Source organism: Dysidea avara, chromosome 5 (genome assembly GCF_963678975.1).
Source record: "Dysidea avara chromosome 5, odDysAvar1.4, whole genome shotgun sequence".
Classification (NCBI taxonomy): Eukaryota; Metazoa; Porifera; class Demospongiae; order Dictyoceratida; family Dysideidae; genus Dysidea; species Dysidea avara.
In genome coordinates this window covers 25,209,192-25,235,823 of record NC_089276.1, presented here as the reverse complement: position 1 = coordinate 25,235,823, position 26,632 = coordinate 25,209,192, and the positions used below count along the sequence as shown (strand labels likewise).

The window sequence follows — 26,632 nt, the reverse complement described above, 5'->3', positions numbered from 1 at the left end:
TAGTTTTGTAAATGATTACTATGTATACTAGGCACACATAAATACATATTAGAGATATGTGTAAGTGACTGTAGAGTTACATAATGGTACAAACTGAATGCAGTGCAGGGAAACTATTGGAGGGAGTCAGCTAATCCTGCAGCTTTCAAAACCTCTGCTAGTTCATTAAAAGAGCCATCAGATTTTTTCCACCACTTTGTGATCATGTGGAGAGCTAGTAGACGTGTTGTGTGATAATCACACTGCATATCAAAATATTCTTGTTCCGAATAACCCAGCAAAACTGCTAAAACAATCGCTTTGCTTTCATCTTTAATATGTGATGATATTTGTACTATTCTTTGCAATGTCAGTTCTTTTGTTGAAGAAACCTTCGGCTATACAAGCACACATTACAACATGTGATACATATAGCTTGTTACACACCTTACGAAAAGATGGTTGCCGATAATGAAAGTATGTTGACAGTGGTCCTAATGTTGACTGATGGCAACATGGAATAGAATGCAAGCTCATGGAGTGACAATTACTATGCTCTTGTTTTGTAGGCACTCTGTATAAAAAGTCATCTTGCTTACTATATTATAACAACCGTATAGTTACTAATACTTACAGTTTGGCTGCTTGAAAATGTCCTGTTTCTTTTAATGCATGTGACAAATCATTTAGACTTCCTTTCCCTATATCATACCATTCATTCAACACTGCCATTGATCTTTCATGGTGTTTAGGGTTGTCAACTTTGATGGCATCATACGAGTTGATTCCCAAGTGACAAGCTAGCAGTTCTAGCTTATTGGCATTAAGTTTCATTGCAAGTTTGGAGAATAGTTTCATCATTTGCACTTCGTCCTTCAAATCAATTCCCTATTATATCAAATCACAATATTTTTTTCATGATTAGTTCTACATAAATGCATTGTATATAGTGGCAGATGTAGGATTTATGAAGGAGGTTCTAAAATTTTATGCTACAATAGCTTTGCAATAAAAAAAATGAGGAGTCTGGGGGCATGCTCCTAGAAAAATTTTAGAAGCTCATGGATTTATCTGCTTTTAAAAAATTATGATTGTTTTATTATTATTACCTGACTGCTCTATTAGAGTATCTCAATCATTTATATACAATTGCAAGCAGTGACTATTTTAGCTCAGTTTCAGCAAAAACTCTGTCTGTCACAAGCCTGAATCATGGAGCACACTACACAGAATGTGCTTATAGCATGTATGGCGCAAATTGCAGAGTGTGTAGCAACTATGTAACTACTGATAAATTTTGTAGCTAGTTACAAGTTACTAGGGATGTAACTAATTTAGTACTAGTTACTTTATATAGAATTACCCCAACCCTGATTGTCAACACAGCGACAACAAAACTACTGAACTAGCTAGAAGGCTACTGATATAGGGGGGTTGACCAAAACCACAGAAACCCATCTAGATCTGCCACTGTGCATATGCATACACTTGTACTACTTACTGTATTTGTTGGTTGGAGCCAAAGTTTTTGAACTTTTGAAGGTTCCTCTCGGACTTTTGAATATGAGCATCGCAGGCATGACCTTACGGTGTTGTCAAAGTGAATGAAATGTAGTGGCTTATCACTGCATTGAACTTTTGTACACTGGAATGCTGTGGTAGCCTTAACAGCAGGCATCCATTGTTGGGTGATTGTCAAACAACAAGCTAACAAGCTGTGTTTTGCTTTGAGACAAGCTTGTGAAAATGGTGAAGATGCATCAGTGTAACTAAAATACCGCGCAAGAGTAATCTTGATTGATTCAAGATTTTCAACCATTGTAAGTTCGTCAGCTTCTCCAATTGAAAAGGTGATTCGGTTTCGATAGACACCACTGTCAAAGATGATTTCAACACCATCAACACTAGAAAATGATGCAGCAAGACGAATGAAGAATCCTGGAGGAACATACTCGGAGTTGAATACTAAGAATAGAGGTGCTGCAGTCTGTACAGCTTCTTCAAGATTTGAACCCTCTTCTTCAGATGCCCAGGAACTTAACAATGATGGAACAAAGTATGCGCAATCAGAAAACTGTTGTTTTACTGCAGGTTTAATGGGTGCAGCAAGCAGAAAATACTCTAATAGATTCAGTAGACCCTGGGGATCTATTCCACAGTCACTCCAGATGCTTTCGTACAATGCTTTTTCTAAGACACCTTTCTCGTGCAATAGGGCCCACAATGATGCTAACTCTTCGTGTTCAGAAGAGCGAAGTGTGAACAATAGTGACAAGGAATTTACCAACCACTGAGGATCTGCAATAACCACTTCATCTAGAATAGGCACAGATGCATAGTGTAGCAACAAGCCAACTTGATGATAAAACACCAAAACCTGGGAGAGGGTGTCCTCATCGATTTTGCACTCAGCAGCTATCTCTTTGGCAACTGACATGCTAACAATTGAAATACCAGCTTCTGTGATCGTAGCTTGAAACACTCGTCGAAAAAGAACCCAGCTTATGGGAGTGCTAATGGTAAGAGACTGCTTTGCATACTCCTCAACTTGGCACCGTATCATCTCAAAAGAAGGATCTTCATTACTGCCTTTACCTCCCGTAGTGTTGTCTACAATGAAATGTGCAAGCACAAGATCAGCAAACCTTTTCCCTTTGAAGTGAGACTTAATTTTTGAAACAATCTTTTCTTTTGCTAGCTCATAGGAGCCTTCTCCAGTCTTGAGAGCATCCCCATGGGTACCAATGACAAGCATACGAGGATAAAGTGAAGCTGAAGGTAGGAGGAGTGTGGAATGAGCATGAATAGCGGCCATCCATTTCTGCATGTGATGAAACGTGTTTCCCTCTGCATAACAGCCATGGTAGTTTCCATTTTCTTCATATACTTCTTCAAGGTTTTTACTGGCATCATAAATAAGCAGATATGCAACCTTCTGTGCAAGGAATGCTGGTAAAATTTCCCTGAACACAAACTGGCCACCACAGTCCCAAATATTTATCAAGACTTCATTGTCAAAGCCAGGAGCACACTCATTTTCACCATGTTCTTTGAGCTTGTTGAATACGCTTTCCTTTATCTTTTGTCTAAATTTTGATCCCTGTTGCAAAAACTGGTCTTGGTTCCAATTGGTGTCCGATATTTTGGGCTTTCTGTGTGACAAAGAATCTGATGGTTTTGGGTACCCATTTTTACTAAGTGGTAGGGATTGCAAGCGAGTTCTTAATGAAACAGTGACTGGCGTATTTAAGTGAGCATTACCACTGCTACTTTTAGTTGTTGAGATTGTTAAATTTTTTGCATGGATGGATTGAACAAATGAATTTTCAAATGTGCTACTATCACTTTGTATGCTGGACTGGTATGATGACACGCTCGTTTTGATACTACCTGATATTATGTCAGCAGGGTCCTCATAGATTTCTTCTATGCTTTTTGACTGAGCAGGCTGTCTTATGAAATTAACAGACTTGTTAGCTCTACCATGAGGCATACTACCACTATGTTGTTTTGGAGGAAGCGGTAGAGAATTTGTTGGAGACATGGAAGCACTTCTGTTGGGTAGTGTGGCTGGAAGAGATAAATTGGGATCAAAGTTATAACTAGAGGTTGATACTGAATCAGAGCAGCTCTTTTCCATTGAGAATTTACCAGTTTCATTCTCACCACAGTTCATGAGACGATTTAAAAGAACTGCCAAATCTTCATCTTCTTGCTCATGATTGATGTAACTCCACCCATGTTTACCAGTCACAGCCAGCTGTCTCCGGATTGGTTTCTGACATGGCTCCACCAATTTTGTTCTTGAGAGATTGTTTGGCGCCTTTTCACCCATCAATGAGAATCGTGTAGTTGTTTTTCCAGCTTCTGGTAGACCAATTAACATCAGTCGGACATAGGTGACATCCACAGCACCATATTTCAGAGCTTCTTCATATGCTTCGTCTACTTTCTGATATTCAAAGTCATCAAGAACAGGCAAAGAGCCAACTTCCCCAGAGAGACGCCATCCAAGAGCATTTTGATAACAAAAATTATCACTGCATTTTCTGGAAATCTATAACAGCAAAAATATATAAAAGACGCATATATCAAAATAAAGTCTACCTTAGCATGCAGAGTAGGTTTCCTAATGTGATTGTGTACCACTGGATCACTGTTATGCTGAATGCTACCAAGTGTTGCATATATGTTATTGTTATCATTGTCATTGTCATTTGCTTCTATAGATAATGACAAAGATTGAGAACTTTGATCATCTGATATACTAGGGCTTGTGTGTACAGATGTACTGTGTTGTTGTCTTTTGGTCTGTGAAAATGAACCTACTAGGAGTAGGTCTTCACAGCTGAAAGATTTACCATTGGAAATTGGACATGGAGAAAATTGTTCTGGTTTTCGATAAAGATGGTGGTTATTCTTCAGTCCCTTTGACTGTTGTCTATGATCAACCTCACACTGACTCTTATCAGCTGATCTACTGACTGCTGCCCTTTTCTTAATAAATCGAAGCATCTACAAAAGATACACCATAGCATCTAAATACTTATATGCATATACTCAAACTGTTAGCTATCATTAACCGTTAGGAATGTAAATCTATGTGGACTTTTGACATTGTTACATTATTTTGTTCATGCTTAGTTCTATAGTGACACCTGTGTAGTCATAGCTTTTTCAATTTTATCTGAAACAAGTTGGGTGACAATTTAATGGAGTTAATTAAGTCTGCATGCATGTTTAAATACATGAGCTCTGATACAAAATAACCAGCAATGACACAACATGCAACTACAGTAGAGATGATTATTAACTTTGTTATAGTTTCCACATTCTGTAGAAGCTATAGTCATATAGTATGCACAATGCAGTCAAGGGATAACATAATAACTCTTGTAATCTAAAAGGAAATGCACATATATGGTCACATTGAGATGAATATTTACTTGCACCTGTTCACTATAAAACAAAGTGTGTCTGACACACCAAAAATGTCGCAATATACACACCATGTGCAAATGGTGTGTACATTGTAACATTTCTGGTGTGTCAGACCGGCACACTTCAAGCGTTTCATTTTTTTAAAGTCAGTGTTTAGTATTACTCTTAGGCAGGATGATTTTGTTTTATAAACTTCTTATATTATTAATACAAAGAGTACATGCGTTTGATTTTGCCACAGCAGCACAAAACTTTATATTCTCAGGTCTAGCATGGTTGCAATATAGAAAGTTTTAACTTTGTTAATATGTTAATAGTTAGTGACCATCACTGCCTTGTTCAATGACATTAAACATGCAATAGTGACATCATTTAAGTTGTTTTTGCACTTGTCATTAACGACATAATGAAAATGTGGGAGTTAAATTGTGCTATATAGTATTCTTTCATGTTAACGTTCTCTGTAATGAAGCATATCAAACTATAGATAATGTGTATCTAAGCAAATGTGAATTGAAGCATAATAGTGTTAATTAATAGCCATACTAAATATGGAGCAGCTATAGCAATGTAGCTTACCATGTCCCACACCATGAATTTTTTATAAGTTGGTGCATAGCATTCTTTATTGTGGCAGTAGACGACAAGATAAAAAATGCATTTAGTTTTTGTAGACCTCATACTGCTACTGGCTGCATGCATGAAACATGTTTTTCTCATGCAAAACTTTTCCTGCCTGCTAAACATGTATTATAGTTTGTAGTACCTCATAGTGTCATACCCCAGACCCTTTTCTCCAGGATAGCACTTATTACATAATAAAAGATTATAAGCTATCCAGATCTCAGTGGTAGAAGACCTTTGCTTCCTTTATTTTTGTCCTAATTACAACCTGCGTACTGATAATTTTCTGTATTTCTTATAACAAAAAGTAAACATGTCACCAGCTGCAGTACAAAGTAGTGTACAAGCTAGGACACGTATGTAGAAAGCAGCCAAAATATACCATGCATGGTAAAACTAAAGCAGTTGAATAATAAATAGGTACATTTAATTGTTTCACAAAATTTAGTGTATGTAGCTAAACAAATTAAAGTGAACATATAGCTAGGCTCAGTACACAAAATTTTCATGCTGCATAAGGTCATGGCTCTATGTAGCTAACTATACACCAAGAACAATTTGAGTCACATATTGAATTTATTTGGTTAATAATCAATACATTAATATTGGAAGGGACGTGCCCCCAAAATCATTACAATGCTTAACATGGTGTAAAAACATAGTGATTTTGGTACATTTTTGAAGTGCCCACAACATTACGTAGTGGTACTCACAAAAAACGGTCTGTTAATTACTCACATACTAAGGAATACTCCACCATATTTTCATGGCTGTAGCTGCACCGATACGTGGGCCCAGCACAGTTTCTGACCCCGGTTCGTCATTTTGACTAATGAGTAATGTATTGTGGGAATCACTCGGTTCCAAGACTATGGGAATTCACCTTAAACTATTTAGTCTAAACACAAAAAATGGTCTGGAACATTGTGTACATGAATAATACTTCAGTAATTCGAGGGAATGGTAAGAAGAGTTGTTGCCCTAGAGTGGACCATTCAGTTTAAGGACAAAAGTTAAGGAGAGCCGCTTCGAGAATAGTGCCACATGAGTAGCTTAGTTGTGACCATGTTTCCTAAGCCAACTTTTAGAGGGTTTCTTGTGCATTTTTGACCTTACCATGTCGGTAGATATGTGAAATTCTGCTAAAATCAGTAAATTTTATTAGGTTCGCAATCCCAATGGCTATTTTCAATATGACTCTCCTTTTGTCACAGAAGACCTCTGTAATGACCTGGCTGTGGAAAGCATTATGTGGCACTACTTTAAAATCATCTAAGTCCTTGAAATTAGGTTAGGTAAGGTAAATGAGGGTAATTCCGGAAACTCTTTAGTAAAATCGCTCTAACACTGCACTCACAACGAGTTAAGACAAACTCTAGGAATCTTTTTAAAGCCTATCTTATGGTGCATCTGCAGTACATATTTCGTTTCGATACAATCAACTGCTGAGGAGTTATGAGTCAAAATTTACCAGCGTGTAAAAATGCAACATGCGGCTAATTCCGGACACTTCGAATAATAAGCAAGTAGCACCTTCCACAGGTTATACCAATCCTCTTTGAAGTATGGAGACTGAAGTACCACTCATCTGCAGCTTATAAATCAATTAGAAAGTTCATACCCTTTGGGAGAAAGCAGCAGTGCGTATTTTTAAAATTTATGTAGTTCGTGAATATTTTCTTTGTATTCCAACCGAGCAGCTGCTGAAAAATCGACTGCCACTCCGCCTGTGCTGCATGGATTCTTATGAATTTTATTATGCAATTAGACGAGAGTATGATCTTTATATAAATCTTTGAAAATCGAAAATATGAGCTTGGGCTGCCTGGTTAGATAAACATTTTCAAAGTTTTTGAACAAAATTACCCGTGATTGTGCTACAAATACGTGTCAAACTTCAAGGTGGAATAACGGACTCGCTTCAATTTTGGTTTGTAGATAGGCCATAGGACACTGTAGCATACCAAATTATAGGCCCAGGGATTCTACCACCATTGTTGAGAACAATCTAAGTGTCCGGAATTACCCACACTTACCTTACTCCTAAGGAGTTGCTGTCAGACCTTCACTGTAAAGTGTTAATAGCTAACAATAACAAAAACAACTGAACAAACTTAGTCATCCTGTACAGAGTCGAGGTACAGAACTAGCGGATGCAACTGATACAATCGGATATTATTATTATTAATAATACTTTACAGAACTGTACAGATCAATAAACAAAATTAAACAATATTTAAGAGCTTATAACAATTAAATTACAGAACTGAAGGTCTACCAGTGTCTTGCACTGGTAGCCATAATTAATTACTTACAAATTACAATAAGCTATATAACTACAAATAATAATTACAAAGGGTAGCTATAAAGAGTACAAGTTAAAGAATAAAATAGTTTGTAGGAGCTGGAATGTTTAAACATTTGGAACAGGGGCACGGAGTACATAGGTTATTACTGTCAAAATTGTTAACAAAATGATTCCAAAAATAATTCTTGAGTTTGAATTTGATAGTTAGGAGGGTTTGGGATAGGTCAATTAGTGGTAAGCTGTTCCACAATCTGGGTATACGGTAGAAATAGGAATTCATTACACTGTTTTTAGATGCTATCATGTGTCTAAGTTTGTAACCTGCTGATCTTGTGGGTCCAGAGATAAATTCTACAAAGTTTAATATGTTGAATTTTTCAGATGGAAATTTTACTGATTTTATAAAAAACATGATGTCAGCTAAATCGTAAATATACATCAGTGGAAGAAGTTTCAGTCTCAAAAGCCTTTCTTTGTAGTTACTTGTGTAGTCATTGAGAATATATTTGGATAGTGTCCTAACCGGTCTTTCCGGCTATAACATCCGTTGAAAAGTAAAGCATATTTCCTCAGCCATGCATTGGACTCATAGCTCGGTAGATCAGACAGCATTATACAGTCTGCCGCTTGGTCTGCCGGCATTGCAGCATCGATTTACCGCATCATGTGGAACAGCCAGCTGGCCAAGACCAAGCGTGGGACTATGCATCATGCAGAAGATGAATGATCATACACCTCAACTACACTAACAACTCTACAGTGCAAAACTATACGTACACTAGTGACTAGTCGACAATGATAGCTAGCTAGCCATGCATGCACGTACGTATATACTGCGTACTTGGGCATGCATAGCACCAATTTCATACCTTGTTAAACAAACACTTCACTAATCGATCGATAACGAAAGTAAATCAACTGCTCATAATCACAAACGGTTTCGTTATTTGCAAGCAACTTACTTGAAACAGTAAGGTCACCAGTATTTGTACTAACTCGCTCATGTGATGATTTAAAAATGGCGACAAGGCATCGTTCGTTGTAATTTAACTTTTGCTGCAGTCTACATATCAGGTACTGAAAGTGATGCTGTTTTGATAAATGTATTTGTTCGAGTTGTTGCATAGCTTTAAAGTCATGGCGCCAGCCAGAATATTGTATTGAGTGTGCCAACCTTTCTTCTTCATGTTGTTAAATGTCAGTAGTAAACCTGAACAGTTGCAATACGATATTAGTGGTGAGGTAGTTAAAGCTGTAAAAGGAAGATCCTACGTAAAATCTATGGCACAATGGGCTTTAAATAGAACGGATTTTTTTAGCACGTTCATGACAGTATGTACGTTAATTATTGTGCCTTGCGTTTTGTCGACTGAAATGTGAACAAAAATGTAGTGTTTTAGAGCTTGAATTAAAATATTCACAATGTTTATAAGTGTATGTCAATGAATTTTTGTCTATGCTAATTACTTGATAGATATGTTTATTTCTGTGTAATTGTTGTTTGAGTGATACAATAATAAAGTGAAGTATTTTTATGGTACTGAAAATCATAACATGCCAATTCAATCCTTACCCATGCAAATACCATCTATGCAGAAACAGCCAAGCTATATGTATACAAAGATAGTCAATACATCACTAAACAAGTATAAGGAATTTTAAGTTTGATTAGGGATCATAGAAGTAAAAAGTAGTGAAACAAGGGTAGACTGCAGTAGGGATTAATCGTCCACTAGTACATCTTCAGGTGTAGGTGACCTCCCTTGTTTCACTGCTTTTTATTTCTGTAATCTCTCTTTGAACTTGATTTTTCCTTAGATTTTGTTTTCTGTAACAGTATGAACTCATGCATGTCACATTAGAACAGAAAGAATGATTGTTTTTACCTGAATGTGTACTCAAATATCACTGAAATTGCAAAGTGGCCATTATGCTTCGTTTTCAGCTTTGTTTAACCTGCATTACAAAAAAATACTAGGAAAAGGACCCTCTGCCATATAACGACACTTCCTGTCATGTAAGGAAGTCATCATGTAGTGCTACTATAAATTGACACCTTGTGCTGTCAGCAAAGAAATAGGACCCAAGTTATGTCCCCATAAAACAGAGTTACACTTGTCAGAAGACATCAGTCAGTCTGACAGGCAGTCAGTAGAAAATTCCACAAAATAAAAATCTTAATTTTGTAGCAACTTTTTGGAAGTGTTTCAAGGCACTTCTGGGTTTGGTTATACATAACCAATACTGCCAAGACACCACAAAGGTATTGTGAGGCTGGTTTTAGGACAATATTTTTGGCTAGAAAAGCCCAAACCTTCATGATCTGTGTATATAAATATGGTATCAACAGAGGGCTTCACAGCAACATTCCAATAAAGAACTGTAGGGATATGAGGATATTTAAGGCTTTGATATGATATATTATTATTATATACCACTTTAGTGTGGGCGTTCAAAGGCGCCGCTCGGTGTTTAACTCGCATATTGCCCGGGCAATATCATGGGAAAGCGGTTTGCCAAAGACTTTGATACCCAGCCAGTTCAAAGAATCGATGCGCTTTGACTCGTTATATTGAGCGACATAGAGCTTTGTATTGTGGGACTCGGTTTTGTAGAGGTTGCTAAGCTTAGTACATAGGCTAAGATAGAGTAGTTGGTTGTTACTAAAAGATAATGAAGGCACAAGATAATTGTTTGGGCGATTGTGGATGCGTATTTCTACCCACCGCGTATCAGCCTTTGAACAGACCATGGAACAGCAAAGCTACTACTGCTACGTTGAAACAGGTTAGTAACTTACAGTTCTAAGTACTTAATTTAATATAATAACTTACTTACTGTCCCAATAGCGAAGTTAGTTGGCTTAACTTAGTACAAAATGATAACAATATAAACTCCATCCCACAATCGCAAGTTTTCTAACATTGCGTGTTGAAGCATAGTAACGTATTAATGACGTTTTAACGTATGGACAACGTTTTGATGGCTATTAGCCCACGCTATTAAAACCACAATCGATCTTCAGATGCTACTGTATAAAACAAATGGGATGAGTTCTCATTAGTTCTTTCACCTATTAGGTGAGTGCGTCCCAAGTGATATATATCACTTGTACCATGGCTGCTTGGGATTTTGCTGACATACTGTATACACCCGCAGCCCTCGGGCCTGCGGCCCTCGCGCTTTGGGTGTATATATCAGCAAAATCCCTCGCAGCCATGGTATAACTATTACATAACTTGCAAGTTTCAAATCATGCTGCACTGTACACTGTTACAAAATTTCTGAATATGTGTTGTACTGTACACGTGCATTGTACATGTGTGATGCACATATATGTACTTGAAATAAAGGTAATGACATTGTTTCTATTGTTTTCTGAAACTCAGGATTGAACCAGGGACCTTGAGATATTCTTAACTACTGATTGTATTTCACAATGAGTAATGGTGAGCGATGTGTTAGAGTGATGTATCACTGTGTGTATATTAGGAAGCATAGTATCTTTGCAGGCATTTATAATGTGCCTAGGTGTAGTGTGTGCATGCACACTTGCGTGCGTGCGTGTGTGCATGTGAACAAGGACAGAGAGTGCTATAGTACATCATGCATGACAGGTATATAATAGGTATGGAATTGGCCAGTGTACCAATGTACATGTATGAACTGATTCTTAAAATAAATGCAGGAAGGAGGTGATGGTTTTGATAATTCTAATTCTATACCTGTAAGGGTAATATATTGCAGGTTAATAAAGGAAATCTAATTGGAATAGTGTATTGATATATGATCTCAGTTATGACTGGATGGTCAATTAAGAATTCTAGGGATTAAATGTCTGCTAGTGTATCTTCAGGTATAGGTGACCTCCCTTTTCATTACTTTTTAAAATATATTCTAATTGGACTGAAAATTCTTTATTTTTCCTTATGCTTGTTTGTTTACTCTCTTTTTTGTAACATCATTATGACTTTGAACTCATACATCCCAGTTAGAACATTAAAATGATGCCAGGCTTATGCTTCTGTCTGAATACGTACCCTAGCTATCAATTATTGAAGTGGCTATTACGCTTTGTTTTCAGCTATTTCCAGCCCATTATATAGCGTTACAAACAAGGAACACTAGGAGAATGACCTCTGCAGTCAATCCAGTTGCAATGGAAAACTTGGGACAATTACCATCAGACAAGGAAGCCATCATGCGGCGCTACCACAAGTGAACACTGCGAAGATAAATGGGACACAAGGGAGGACATACAGTAGCACTGTATGTACTGCAGTATGTCAAAAGGCACCTGTTGAGCTGAAGTGATGTCAAACACTCAACAGTGAAAAAAATCTAGCCTGTTTTTGCTGTTTATTGTGTTACGCTTGTCTGAGGGCATCAGTTAGTCGGGCAGTCACTTATTAGAAAATCCCACTAAATAATTGCTTTTAAAACTTTGTAGTAACAACTATTTGGAAGTGTCTCAGGTCATACTGAAGGTACTTTTAGGCTTGTAACCAATACTGCCATGACGCCATGAAGGTATTGTGAGGCTGGTTTTTAGGATTATATTTTTGGCCACAAAAGTCCAAACCAAACCTTCATGATCCCTAATATACAGTACTATATATATATATGTGTGACAGAAACCCATCAATATACACACAGAGAAGTACTCATTAGCACTTTACAAATGCAAGATCCAAACAATGAATTCTGAATATCGTTGTGTTTGCCATACCCATGAAAATCTTTGTTTTATCTCTGCGCACAGATTGGTTTGAGAGTTAAGTAGGTTTGCTTATGCTGTGGTGATGAAGGAGTTTGTACCGATGATGAAGGAGTTTGTACCGATGATGAATTTTCATAGCAAACTGCGTGTGTAGCCTTCACACAGAGTCCATGCAGAAGATGATTGTAAAAAGATGAAGAATGTTTACTTGGGGGGTGGGGATGTACCAAGTTAGCAGTATTGGGAAAGTGACTATATCAACAAAGAGTTCTGTAGTAGGCTAGGACACTTAATTCCCTTGAGCTTAGTGGCAGCATCATTAGCATTCTCTATATTGACGTCAACATCAATCCAGTATCATAGCAGTGAGGGCCTCTTAGTTTTTAATTTAGCCAGCTTAATTAATTTCCCAATAGTAAACTTCCAATACTAACTAGTTAATGTCCCATGGACATAAAATGAATTTACAATTTAGGCAGGAAGGTACTGCAAGACTTTTCTAAGAATGTTATGTTCCAGTTATTATGACCAAACCTTCAAGAAACTTTGTACTTCTTATGTATGTCTTTCAGATATGTATGTCTTTCAGAGAAAGTAGTTTACATGGTAAAATAATCATGATGACTTTAATAGTTGAAATTTGATTTATGACTACAAAACAATTGTAAGAAAATATCACAGCCCAGATTAATCCCCTTACTTGCATTTATGTGGAGAACAACAGTTTCAGTTCAATATTGTTGACTTACTATAATTTATGCAACAAATATCCTGTTTTCATTTTCTGTTTGCATTCCTTTGTGGTATTGGTACTTACTAATTGGTCAGCGTCTGTTTGATTTTTTGGTTGCTGTAGAGTCTTCTATAGTGGGCTCCTAAACAACCATGTTTTGTTCATTAGTCAGTTGCGGCTATACTTCAGTTTTGTACAGGGAGTATTTGCTGGAGGATTCAGTACAGATACAGAGTATTTTGTGACCTCTACACCACTGCTATCTATATTCCAAGTCAAAATACTTTGTTGTTTTCCATATACTGTACTTCCTACTGGCAATGATAAGAGTTTTCACGGCAAAGCCCTGCACAGAGATATGCTATACCCCCATAGTTTTCCTTTAGCTGACAATTTTGTACTTGTGCAGACAGACATGCACAAAAGCTTCATACATAGGAGCCCAGGGACATGGGTGCTTGATACAATTTTTTTATCAACTAAACTGACTACTAGTACTGCAATGCTATAAACAACTTGCCAGCAGCTGTCTCTATATTTAGAGATGGTGGTTACTAAGTTACCGTGGACATCCCTCTAGGCTTTTTGGCTCTGCTTGGTTACCCTTATGAAAATTTTGTGTGCAACTTGTATGCGGTTTGCAACTACACGCGTGCAGTGTTCTTAAGATGGTTGCAAAACAATAGCACAACTTGCTGCATGCATACAGTTCAGTAGCAATAACCTAGTGAGTTCTTTTGCTATCATATTGCACATATGCAATTTGCTTTCTTACAATAGCATTATTCATGCTATCCTTTTACTTGTATATTGCACGTGTGCATTTTGTTCTCATACAATAGCAATGCATTGTGCTCTTTTTGTTTACATACTGCATGCTTGCAGTTTGCTTTCATAAGTTTAGCTGTAATAGGGGGTTAGTTTGCTCACAAATTACACACATGCAGTCTGTTCTCTTTCTGCTTACATGCAGTATACAGTACGAAATAGCCAATCAGATGAGAACAAACAAATGTTAAAAATTTGCGCCCAAACTGTTTGTTACTATTGACAACCTGTACAAAGAAAACAAGTAGTCTTTGTTAGTGGGATGGGATGTTCTACAAGAAAACTTGTTGTAGCAGTACATGACATTACAAGTACAGCTGAGGTTGGCGCCTTGAGTTGCTGAGGTTGGCGTCTTGAGTCTCCTTGAAAGTTGTGCGTCACAGGTGGAGAAACATTTCTAAACATGAATAAAATACTACCGCTACTGTTCATTATGGCTTCTTTGCTTTCTGTAACAAAATGAGGGAGTGTAACTTTTAACCTTTGATTTAAAGACTACAGAAATGTACAATTGAAAGCAGACAAGAAGTGGGATCGAGAGTATTTGAACCTGTATCAATTTCTACATTGCTTTCGGACAAAGCTCAACTAAAGATCATCTTTGTGAAAAAAATTGTGTGCAGTGAGGTCAAACAGACAGTTTGTGGCTTGTAACTGACTTGTATTGTATTGCACGCATTTCTTGTAGATGTGAATTACAAATTTAAAAGAAATACAAATATGAAATAAATAGCCAACGTTTGCAAGCTGCATGCATGCAGTCGCTCAACTGCTAAACTGCTCACTAGTTGCACACATGCAATAGCACACATGCAAGCGTTTACATGCAACAACTTTGGAAATGTATGTGTGTAATCGGGCCAAATACTAACATGCACACACATGCATTTGATTACATGCATTTGCATGCAAATATGCGTGTGTGTTTGCGTGTGCATGTGTGCAAATTTTCATAAGGGTAATTATGCATGTCTCTGTGTTACTCAGCTCTTAACCACAAACACAATTATTGTACATGTCATTTCCTAGAAAGCATGTACAAAGTAAATGGTTAATTTTTCCTTATACTTGTTTACTTTTTTGTAACATTATGACTGGTGAATCCACACATACCGCATCAAAAGAAAGGATAGTGTTTAGGATAGGGCTGTACCGATACCGATATTACGAGTATCTGGTATCGGTCAATTACAAGTCTATAGTACAGTTACTTCACTTGAGTAGTGTAAGTACTAGTAAATGTACTAATTAAAAGCACCCAACTAATTGAAGTGACTTTGTAGACAAGTGGTAAGAGATAAGTGGTAATTATTTAAGAGACAAGTGGTAAGATCCTGGACTACACTGAGTTGCCCTGGGTTCAATTCTCCAAGTGTTAATGCATTTTTTTTTCGTTTTTAAGGGGTTTTTTGTACCATTTTTTTGGTAATACATTTTTGTTGTATGATACTACTCTGAAATTATACTGACCAAAAACAGACAAGTTTAGTTTGTGAGCAATGTTTAGTAAATTCAACACGGCCATAGTGATTATGCTATGTAATTACGTTATATCTCACAATAATACATATCGGTTACAATTATTAAGTATCGGCTGAATGTTTAATATCAGTTTATTAGAAAACCTGTATCGGAAATAGACAATAAATATCGGATATCGGTATCGGCTGTAAAATGTGGTATTGGTACAGCCTTAATAGCGCTAGAGTTAATGTTTTTGTCTGAACGCATGTCCCAGATATCAATTACTGACTTAAAAGTGAAATAGCCATTACACTTCACTATCAGCTATGTTCACCCCATTATACAGTGCTATAAACGAAGAACAGTAGAAAAGGACCTCTGCAATTAATCAAGTCACCACGAAAATACAGACGATGCATGAGCCCCAACTACTCAAGATTAAACAGTGGCCATTACGCTTTGCTTTCACCTATTTCTGTCTGTTACACAGTGTTACAAATGAAGAACAGTACGAGAAGCATCTCTGCAATCAATCCAGTTGCTACAGAAAATATGGCCAGCACAGCCATGGGGAAGCCACAAATCCACACCTTGCCGGAATTGTTAACGAAAAGAACTGGAACACAAAGGAGGACAAAGGGCAAGTCTATGATGATTGTGCATACTGCGATTGGTGAAAAGGCACATCTTATAACAAAGCGATGTTGAACAGTGAAGAAATCAAGCCCGTAGCTATATCCATTGTCGAGTTATGCTTGGCTGAAGGCATCAGTTAGTCAGAATAAAATAGAATTAATAAAAAAAATTTTCCATAGAAACCTTTTGGAAGGGTTTGGGGTTGGTCAGAAGACATTTTTGGGCTTGGCTGTGTGCCTAATCAATACTGCCAAGTTGTCATGTAAAGAAATTGAAGCTGGTTTTAGGGTGATATTTTGAGCCCAGTTTTGCATGTTCCCTAATATCAAGAGTTCATAATATAAAAAGAGAGGTCTTTTTATATTATGAACTCTTGCTAATATACAGTACTAATGTGTTGTATGATATATGCATACAGGAGTGAGTATGCATTCGTGTGTGTGCATGCGTATACTTTTAATACTTAACTGTCAATGATGTAAAGTTGATGTTCAGTGGTGGACCTAGTACACATGCAAATGTTTTATTTTGTGTTTTTTTTTGTCCAGGGCCTCCTCCTTTGCCTCCCCGGAGAGGAAGCAGTAGTTCTGACTTAACACCTCCTGTGAAGCCACGTTAGTTTGTATATGTGTGTGATGCCTAATTTACAGAAAACTTTTCTTGCAAATGCTAAATATGAAAAAAAAAAGCATGAATGGTTAAAAGATCCATATAGGAGTCCTGTTGTGTTGATAGAGTACCATGTACGTCCAAAATTTTGAAGTACATAATTTTCGTAGATCGACAAATTTCAGGATTTTCATGGTTTTATTTCCGAGAAACACTTTTCACTGAAGTTACCTATTAGAAAGCATAGAGCTAACCATGGTAATTGTTAATTTTCGAGGATGAAATTTGTGGGCAGCCAAGCAACTGTGAAATCTGTGAAAATTGCACCCCTAGAAAATTTGTATGCATATGATACTTGCTACTGAAGGGAAGGGACAATGTTTTTAAATTTTGGATGCTATTAATAGACTCTTTCTAGATAGATGCTAACGCCCCATTCAAGTTACTTTCAACTTGGGCTAACCCGATATGGTTCACATGATTAAAACCACAGAATCAAAATGTCTCAAGGTGCTAATGATGATGATATTACTTTTACATGCTTGACTATATATTATTTAGGTTACTACACAGGGTAATGTAATGTTTTGTCTGTAAGTAATTGCTGCTACATTAATGTTAAATATTTATAATATGGGGGCCTGTTATATGGTAACAAAATTCCCTACACTGAGATTTGGTGGGAAAGGGTCAGCATGTTACATCACAGTGTCTCAGTAACCAAGAGTTCATGGTAGAAAAAGGAGTCAGTGTATCAATGAGGCCTGTATGTATGTATATGGCTGCGGATTTGTAGTGGAGCTTCTCTGTAATGGACACTTAGGAACTATTACAGTATTGGCTTGTTATCTTGTGATACAGTACATACCAAACCTGTTGTATTTGAGTTAACTGATACAGATTAAAACACTAATTATTTTGTCCCTTGACTGAATATATAATACTGAAACAAATTGGTTATTGTGGCTATATATGTGATATAATGACCACTACTAGTACCCTACCTCATACATCTCACCAATAAAGATACATCCACTTCTGTGTTTGTCATCATTTATATAAATTTTCTTATTCTATCAGCACGGCCACCTGGAGGTGTAATGCTTCCCAAAATACCCTCGGAAACTAACCTAAACCCTGCTGGAACATATCAGCTAAGTGAGTAGCTCTTCAACAATTGTGTTATTCAGCTTTCATTTTTCATAGTGATGAACCCTGGTGGGTCAGGCCAGCAAGCACCACCTGCAACTAATAGCAATGATGCTCAGCAACCCCCACCACTCCCGCCGAGATTGATGACTCGATCTGGTAGCTCTGCAGAACGGGGGATGCTTCCACATTTGCAACATCGTGGTAGCACAGCATCCATACAACAAGCTAGTTCTCCAATGTCAATTACTGATGCAGAGTGGTACTGGGGTAACATTTCAAGGTTAGCTACAGTATAATAATTGTGGTGTGTCTTGAGAAGACTAAACCTGTATTGGGGTCATTTGTAACTGTGGTATCTTTACTGGGTAATAATTCAACCCAAAACTATTCATACTCTCTCTAGATAAGACTGTTTTGTGGGGTAAGATCTTTAATGTTTTCTAGTCTAACCAACAACTTTACATGGTCTCTTCCCCAGAGCAACAGCATGATAAGACTTACCTGGAACACTTCTACAGGTGTCTGCTAAAGGCAGACCCTACAAGTTTATTTTATTTTGTTGTTTAAGTTGTTAGTCTGTATACCATATAGGCAGAAATGTTTGAGGGACAAAGTTCTGCACGTGATGACAGCTTTGTGAAATTATAATCGTGGATTTTGTTGTTGATAGGAACTATGTGAAAATAGCTTTTCATTCACACATTTCCACAAAGTTTTCAGTCCTTCAAATTTCAGCCTATATGGTATTGGAACTTCTGTTTGGGACTGGGAACTATTTGGGGATGTATAGACTATATGTGTGGTCTATTTATTCAACAAAAAATGATCATTTTGCATTGAATAGTGGCATGCCCGAGAATTTCTGACGGTGAACTACTATCACATACCCATACATAAGTACAGGTAGCAAATGCGGCTCGAACTATAACTCGCCACTAACACTATGGACTCTGCTCTTCTTTCTAGCTACTATCCTATACAGGTAGAGGAATCTATCCATCTGGAAGAAGTTCTGGTAGGTGGTCTATTTTCTGAGGTTTGCATTTTTCTGCATATGTTTATCACAGTTGTTCACCGTTGTGACGTAACAAAACATGTTAAAATATCACGTGTTTTTAGAATGTTTTCAGCAGTGCTTATAGTCTATTGAACCATACTATTAGGCACTTTTCAATGTTGATTTGTGGTATGCGTACTAGATATCATGCTTCTATGATAACAACGCTAAATTCTTGCTAAAATCACTTGTATATTGACATATCTGTCTTGTCATGGTGTATGGCTGTTAAGAGTGGGTTGCTGTTTGCTGAAATCTCATTTTTGTTCTGCAACCACGTTGTTGATTTTGCAACAAATGGGTTTCATAACTGTTTAAAAATATCCAGTTAGTTCAGTTGTAATGTAGATTTGTAGAATGGTATGTACACTAGATGTCATGCTTCAGTACTCACCTCTGGCTAAAATCATTTTATGGTTGTTTATTAGAAGTATTGATGTGTGTGTTTTACTGGTGTATGGCTGCATCCTGCTTGGCTTCAGTACCCCCCCACTTATCTGTCGTGCTATACACACACAAGACACACACACACAGATGTACACATACAACACACACGACACACATAACATACACACAGAGATGCATATCTACCCATCACATTATTAGGTCACGTATATTATCATAGATTAGTGTTTTGGACCTGTTGGAAATCACAAGTACAAGTGGACTCTTTTTACTGTTGGTTTCATTTCCATTTAGTTAACTTGCATAGTCTCACATGATCAAACTGCTTGTATGTGGTGGGGTCACTTACACACATAAAGAAAGCACATGCAAGGCTAATATGTAGGTGTTTTTGTAGACTAACTTACTGTATAACTGGTTGCAGTGAATGTCTCAAGGCTAGTATAACAAAAGCAGCTATTGACAACTGTATCTTGTATTCCGATATAGTGTGTGCCAGTATTGTTTAAAAGTGATTTCTAACTCCATTAACTGTTGCGTAAGCAAATTTGAATGTTTGTTTGTTTAAGAGCATTCATTCTCGAATCTAGTTGGTGGGCACCCTGTGGCTATATAATTAGGTGCATATACAGCTGGATCACACATTTAGTGTACAGCAATAAAATTTGTACTTCGCCTGTACTTACTTTTTCTATGACCTCTAATCGAATGTATAACTTCTATTTTTTCCTTGCACTTGTTTACTTTTTGGTGACTGGTAAACATGCTCATACCATATCAAGAGAAAGAATGGTGCCAGACTTAATGTTTTCACACCCCAACAATCAATTACCATTACACTTTGTTTTGGCTATGTTCAGCCCATTACAATATACAGTATTACCCTCAAACCAAACCTGACTACTATATTTCTCAACAGTGTGTTGTCTGAAATTTATGATGATAAACTAAAACCCAGTCACTTTTCACATACACTGGTTTTGAGAAAAATGAAAATGACTTGTTACATCTTCCTTCTTCATTCTCGTTAACCATAAAAAGGTTCCCTAGGGATCTCACAAACAAACAAGAACGTGTATGACCAATGTATGCAATTCCTGGTGTTTATATATAATACAGTACAAATACAGACTATGATGTGTAAGAATATAGGAGAAGGCCAACTATATATACTGTATTTACATTTATATTAGTGATTACTTGTAGACAGTTTGGTCACAGGTCTGCAGCATGTATTGTATAAACTTTTCTGAAATGTGTGTTTACTATAATACATACTTACATAATTATGTAGATTCTACACACTGGTTACTCAGGCATGAGAATATCATTTATGCAACCTACTCCATCAATAAGTACAACCCTTTGTCTTAGTTCCTGTGATCCTACAGTATAATCCCCGGTACATGTAGTGTTGAAACTACTATCTGTCTTTCATACTTATTGATTATTTCTGTTGAAAGATACAGTGTATGTGTTTTCTGATTAAAACATGGTAACTTTTTCTTCAGGGAGGAAGTTACGGAGAAGATGAATGGCACTCCAGATGGATCCTTTCTTGTTAGGGATGCATCTCGAGTTGAAGGAGAATACACCTTAACACTGAGGTATGCTTTGTTATTATGGTGACATATGTACATGAAAGCATCTATTATCCTTGCTACAATAAAAAAAATTTTTTTAAACACCAGATTTTGTGCAACTCTGTGTGTTTGTGTGTGTACTTTATGTCATGACTCTGTGTGTTTGTGTGTGTGCGTGTGTGTGTGTGTGTGTACTTTATGTCATGACTCTGTGTGTTTGTGTGTGTGTGTGTGTGTGTGTGTGTGTGTGTGTGTGTGTGTGTGTGTGTGTGTGTGTGTGTGTGTGTGTGTGTGTGTGTGCCTGCACATGCATGTGTATCACTTTGCTATTCCTGTTCCTTTAGGAAAGGTGGTGCTAACAGATTGATAAGAATTATGCATAGAGATGGAATGTATGGTTTTGCTGATCCACTGGAGTTCCAGTCGGTAGCTGACTTAGTGAGCTATTATCGTGAGAAATCACTGGTGGCGTATAGTCCCAAACTAGATATCTCTCTTCTATATCCTATCTCTAAGGTATGTAGTATTAAGACTAGCAGCAGATGGTATACCCCAATTGGGAGAGAAAAATTCACCTGTTTAATGGGGCCCATGTATTCCCAGTATCAGTTTTGCCTGAATTTCTATGTGGACTATACAGTGCTTCATTCAGTATGATATAGGGAATCCTGTCTAAAAAAGGTCACCAAACAGCTTGAAATACCCTAATGCAGTGTACAATATAAGGGAAAATTATTGCTTGGACAGAATGGCCAATCAAAAGTAAATTTGATTGGTCATTTCTGAAATTGCATGGCCATAAGATAGAGGTGTACTAGCCTAGTGTGCAAAGCACAAGCCTTCTAGGGGGGTCTGGGGGCATGCCCCCCCCAGGAAATTTTTGAAAAAGAATCACTCTGAGATTGAATCTGAGACCATTTTCAGCTACTTATCACTGAACTTAATGCACATGCATTTTACAGAGAATTAATTGTTTATTAGTAACACATCAAAATTTGTGCTGCTGCATACATATTTTACAAAAAAAAACTCTGAATCAATGTATTATACAGCCAGTTTGTAGACTTAGCTAGGCTAAATGCTTTGTTACAAGTGGTGTTGAGTCAGCACAGATTGGATTATCAACTAGCTATTGCTAAAGGTTCTCTTGTGAACAGCAATAGATCAAAACTTACTCTCGAACTTTCCGTGTGCAGAACACTTTTACCACGTGACTTCATTCCACTTTTCTCCAGCCACTGCATCTCTACAGATTATAACCATGAAATGGCCATCTTATATTTAATATCGTACCTCCACTTCAAAAACATTACTTTCTTTTCTTCTCTTGGAAGGCGCCACTCGTGTAGTCAGTGTAGTGATTGCTTCTTCACAACATCAATAGTAACCCACAATCGATAATTTGGGCAAATACGAGGTACAGTGCTCTAGCTTACGCATGCGTATTGAGTCAATGCTTCGATGGGATCAAGACTTCACGTAGTGATTAAATAGCTTCGGTAAGGAAAGTTAATGATACGACAATAATAATAACTATAATATTACATGTTATAAAGACTAATAATAAAGAATTACAGTTGTAAAAAATTTGATCGGCACAAATGGCCGACCAACGGCTACATTGATCAGTCAACAGCATCACTTGGTCGGAGAATGGCCGAGGGCTGACCGTTATATTGTACTCTGCCCTAATGGGAAATTTACTGTATACAGGCTGTTTGTGAATTAAAATGATGCCAGGGGGTTTTAGCCCATACTCTCTGGATGCATGATATTATACCGTATGTATTTTCATTTTAGTTTCAGTACGAGTGATTTAATCTGTAACAGACATCATACTGTTCAGTACCTGTATGTTTTCTACACTGGGTGAATTCACTTGTGTGTGTGTTTTCACGCAAACATGCATGCACATATGCACACACACACACACACACACACACACACACACACACACACACACACACACACACACACACACACACACACACACACACACACACACACACACACACACACACACACACACACACACACACACTGCCTGTCCTGGATTCTTTTTCCCCACCCCCTGTGGGAGACAAATACTGTTTTAAGCATTTACAAGACTGTTTTATTACTGTAGTCAGAGGAAGGAGTAATAGATGTTGATGAAGTGATTAGCAGCCTCCGAGACAATGAGAGAGAGTTTCATGAAAAGAGTGCAGCCTTCAGTAAAACTGAAGAACAACTTACTGTAACCATGCAGGTGTGTACTAATCAGCTAATTTCACTAATGCACAATATTCTGTGTAATGATTGGGCCACATTTAGGGCTATTATTAGATTGAAATTATTTGTACAGTTTAGTAGGAGGTGACTACTAAATGAAGAATGTCAATACATTTTGTATGCATGCAGCATACCAAGTTTTCATAGTAAAATGGTTGACAGACAATGTTTGGTATTTTCAAAAGAATTGTACTGTATTTTAGGAAATACACAACATGAGAAATAAAATAGCAGCACAGACTGAGCTGGTAAAGATAATGGATGAACATCTCAAGTTACACAAGACTCATCAAGACACAGCATCAGCTAATGATAAGGAAAAGTAATGAGCTGCTTATAGTTTAATGTTTTGCTACTATGGGATATGCTGTCATGAATGTGTATTTTGCTTGCCTGAAGCAACTGTTCTATTAGAGTAATTGTATGAACAGTGTTACATTTGTGGTATATAGGTGCTCTAATAGTGGACTGTAGTTTTATTGTCATGTGGTGTTCTTGTAATTTTTACTTTGTAGTTTAACAAAGAATTATGAACTGTTAAACAGAAGAGCTTGTGCTCATAAGGACACTTTAGATAACCTCAAAAAAAAACTCAGTCAGATTGAGAGCAAACATAAATACTTGGAAATGGAGATCAACCAACTTAGACCACAGATAATGCATCTAACGCAAGAAAAAGCTTACTGGATGAGGTACAGTAAGATTACAGCTGATTACAAGTTACATTACTATGTGATGATTGGTTTACAGGTTTCTTAGTCAGAAGGGGTTAACTAGTGCTGCTGTGATGGAGCGCATGCATTCTGACTCAATAGCTGAAGCTGCCATGGAGGCTGATGAAGAGGAAGGCCTATATGCCACCTATGCCATGCTTCATACTCACCGTAGAGAGTGAGCAATTGTACATTGCCTTTGTCTGATAGCAGGTTGTTATTCATTATATACATTATTCGTGACTGTCTTGGGGGAAACCAGTCTTATTTCCTGTGCCTGAATATGGGAAATAATAGATTGCCAGTGGTTGATGCTACAGTATATCTGAATCAATTCAGATAGAGAAAAGACATACACTGTACTTCCCCCTCCCCCTCCGTAACAATGTTGAAACAGGGGAAAAAGAGAACTGTATACATGTGCACTTTGTGAAAATAACAATTATGTGGCCATTTCTGGTTTGTGTTCTCTATCTAAATGATGAAGAACAGTACACAGAACATGTCTACTTAATGTGGCTGTAGTTAGTATGTATGATACAAAACTGAAGAGTGTAGTTACCCCCAGCTCTTATCACTAGCTTGGACTTGTCTGCTCTATACATTTTTTTGTAGACGACTTTATTACTGAATATTCATTGTTGTAATTATTTGTAATAGGGAGGATTACACACGTATCACACAACAGTTACAACAGCAGCAGCGTAGTTATCAGTCACCACCTCCGTCCACACCAATACTGGATCCTACATTACCAAGACCTCCTAAGAAGCCCTTACCACCAGTCCCCTCACAAGACGAAATTGATGTATGTATAAGTCTATTTCCAATAGAGTAGACTCGGTTGGGTATACGTATGATGAGGTGTATGTGTACATGCATGGATGTGAATGTTGTAGTATATTGTATTATATGGCACTCTTTGTATAGGGTCCAGGAATGATGCCAGCTTTGCCTCCAGACCATCCTCATTGTAATGTAGATACTTGGCTAAACCATTCCATCAGGTATTGTATGTTGAAAGAGGTGTGGTGTTTCATGTTTGTCGTATTATTTTTCTAGTCGGGATGATTCTCGTAGGATGCTAGTTGAAATGAAGGCTAACGGAAGTTTTTTGGTTAGGCCAAAAATTGGTGCACAAGCATCAGCCACTGAAGCAGTTCACACTCATACAATTGACATCATGTTAGTGAATTAAAAGCTTGGCGTATTTTATTTGTTTGACCTATCTAGGGATGACGGTAAATACAAGAGAATTCCAGTTTATCGTGGACCTAAAGGAGGCTACGGGTTTGCAGAGCCATTTGAATATGATTCCTTGATGAGTCTGGTTCTGTTTTACTCACAGAACAACTTAAATAAACATAGTGCAGAACTTAATACTGGTTTATTGTATCCAGCTTTATATAAACAGAAGAGATGATATTGTGTGCATTGAATTTTCAGTGTAGAAAATTTGATGTGAAGGTATATTATATTATCAATTGTAGTACAAGTTTTGTAATTATAAAAGATTTTAATTTTCCTCATACCTGTACAGTTTTAATTGTAATGTATTCAGTAATTATATAGACTTTATCAGTGACATTAATATAAAACTATACTACCACTGTAAAATGGGGTGTGTGTGTATAGTTGTGAGAATGTGCTGACAGTTGTATGTAGTATCACTGGTTAACCAGCACTTGTCATTCAATGAGTGATAGTCTATATCAGTCTCTTGAATTGGTGTTTGAAGATGGTTAGGATGACAGTATCTTCAAGCCATGTTCATCTCTGCTATTGTTGTGTAGGCATTTGACAACAACCATACAGCCATGAAACATTGCTGATTCAAGTGACTGAATGACACCAATAGCTCCTGAGTTATATTAATCAACCAATGCCTAATATGGGTGTAACCAGGCATATGCAGCAATACTTAAGTTACCAGCAGCTGGGTGGCTGCTGCCAAGCTGAGTGAGACCAATGGATAACTCGATAGATTGCAATATTTCATTGATGAATTGGTATGATAGTTATAATAGCTCAGCTGATACCCATGCAACAATGGGAATATTCCTTCCTCCAGAAAACCTCAATCAAGATTTTCCCATATTAATAATTATCCCGGGATACTTTATGAATGCTGCTCTTGTATTAGGCTACTCTGACTGCTCTATTTAAGAGTATCTCACTTTTTTCAAGAGGGCTCTGCCTCATGTCGGACCATTAGATCCTTTTCTGAGAGATAAATGTTTGCATTGGATATTCAGTGGCGGATCTAGAGGGGTTTCCTTATAAATTTAGCTCAGTGGCAGTTTAAATATATAATATAAACATTGTTGCACTGACAATTTGTCATAGCAAACAACTATAGCTAACACCACTGTGTTTCAGTAGCATGCATGCATGCAGTTGCACTTAACTGACACCATTTATAGCTATTAAACCCTCAGCAACACTTCACTTTTCATCTCTCACTGCATTAAAAACGATCGAGGTACTCTAATAGAGCAGTCATGTAACTACTCTAATAGAGCAATCAAAGCTATACAGCTTGTAGTCACCAGCTTTGCCCCTATAGTTAGCTATATATAAAGCATTACAATTGGTAACTAAAAATAGCC

At 37.2% G+C, this 26,632-nt stretch overlaps 2 protein-coding genes across 4 annotated transcripts; one reads left to right on the top strand and one right to left on the bottom strand.

Moving 5' to 3' along the window:
* LOC136256047 (uncharacterized) lies at positions 1-8,856 on the bottom strand. Its single transcript, XM_066048962.1, has 6 exons — positions 8,815-8,856; positions 4,087-4,494; positions 1,481-4,036; positions 614-867; positions 427-553; positions 1-377 (listed from the first exon to the last, which is right to left on the bottom strand). Exons 1-6 carry the CDS (start codon positions 8,854-8,856, stop codon positions 114-116), a joined length of 3,651 nt encoding a protein of 1,216 aa, XP_065905034.1. The 3' UTR covers positions 1-113.
* LOC136256048 (phosphatidylinositol 3-kinase regulatory subunit gamma-like) lies at positions 8,783-25,629 on the top strand. Of its 3 annotated transcripts, XM_066048963.1 has the most exons (15): positions 8,783-8,926; positions 11,242-11,301; positions 16,782-16,847; positions 17,923-18,000; positions 18,049-18,274; positions 20,968-21,063; positions 21,384-21,555; positions 23,165-23,287; positions 23,514-23,632; positions 23,826-24,002; positions 24,061-24,201; positions 24,684-24,831; positions 24,954-25,030; positions 25,086-25,208; positions 25,257-25,629. In XM_066048963.1, the coding sequence occupies exons 2-15, from the start codon at positions 11,292-11,294 to the stop codon at positions 25,444-25,446; spliced, it is 1,746 nt and encodes a 581-aa protein (XP_065905035.1). In that variant the 5' UTR covers positions 8,783-8,926; positions 11,242-11,291; the 3' UTR covers positions 25,447-25,629. The 3 variants fall into 3 exon arrangements, with proteins under 3 accessions (XP_065905035.1, XP_065905036.1, XP_065905038.1); XM_066048964.1 differs by lacking the exons at positions 8,783-8,926; positions 11,242-11,301; positions 16,782-16,847 and adding an exon at positions 17,309-17,352; XM_066048966.1 differs by lacking the exons at positions 8,783-8,926; positions 11,242-11,301; positions 16,782-16,847 and adding an exon at positions 17,404-17,435.
* The last annotated feature ends 1,003 nt before the right edge of the window (positions 25,630-26,632 follow it).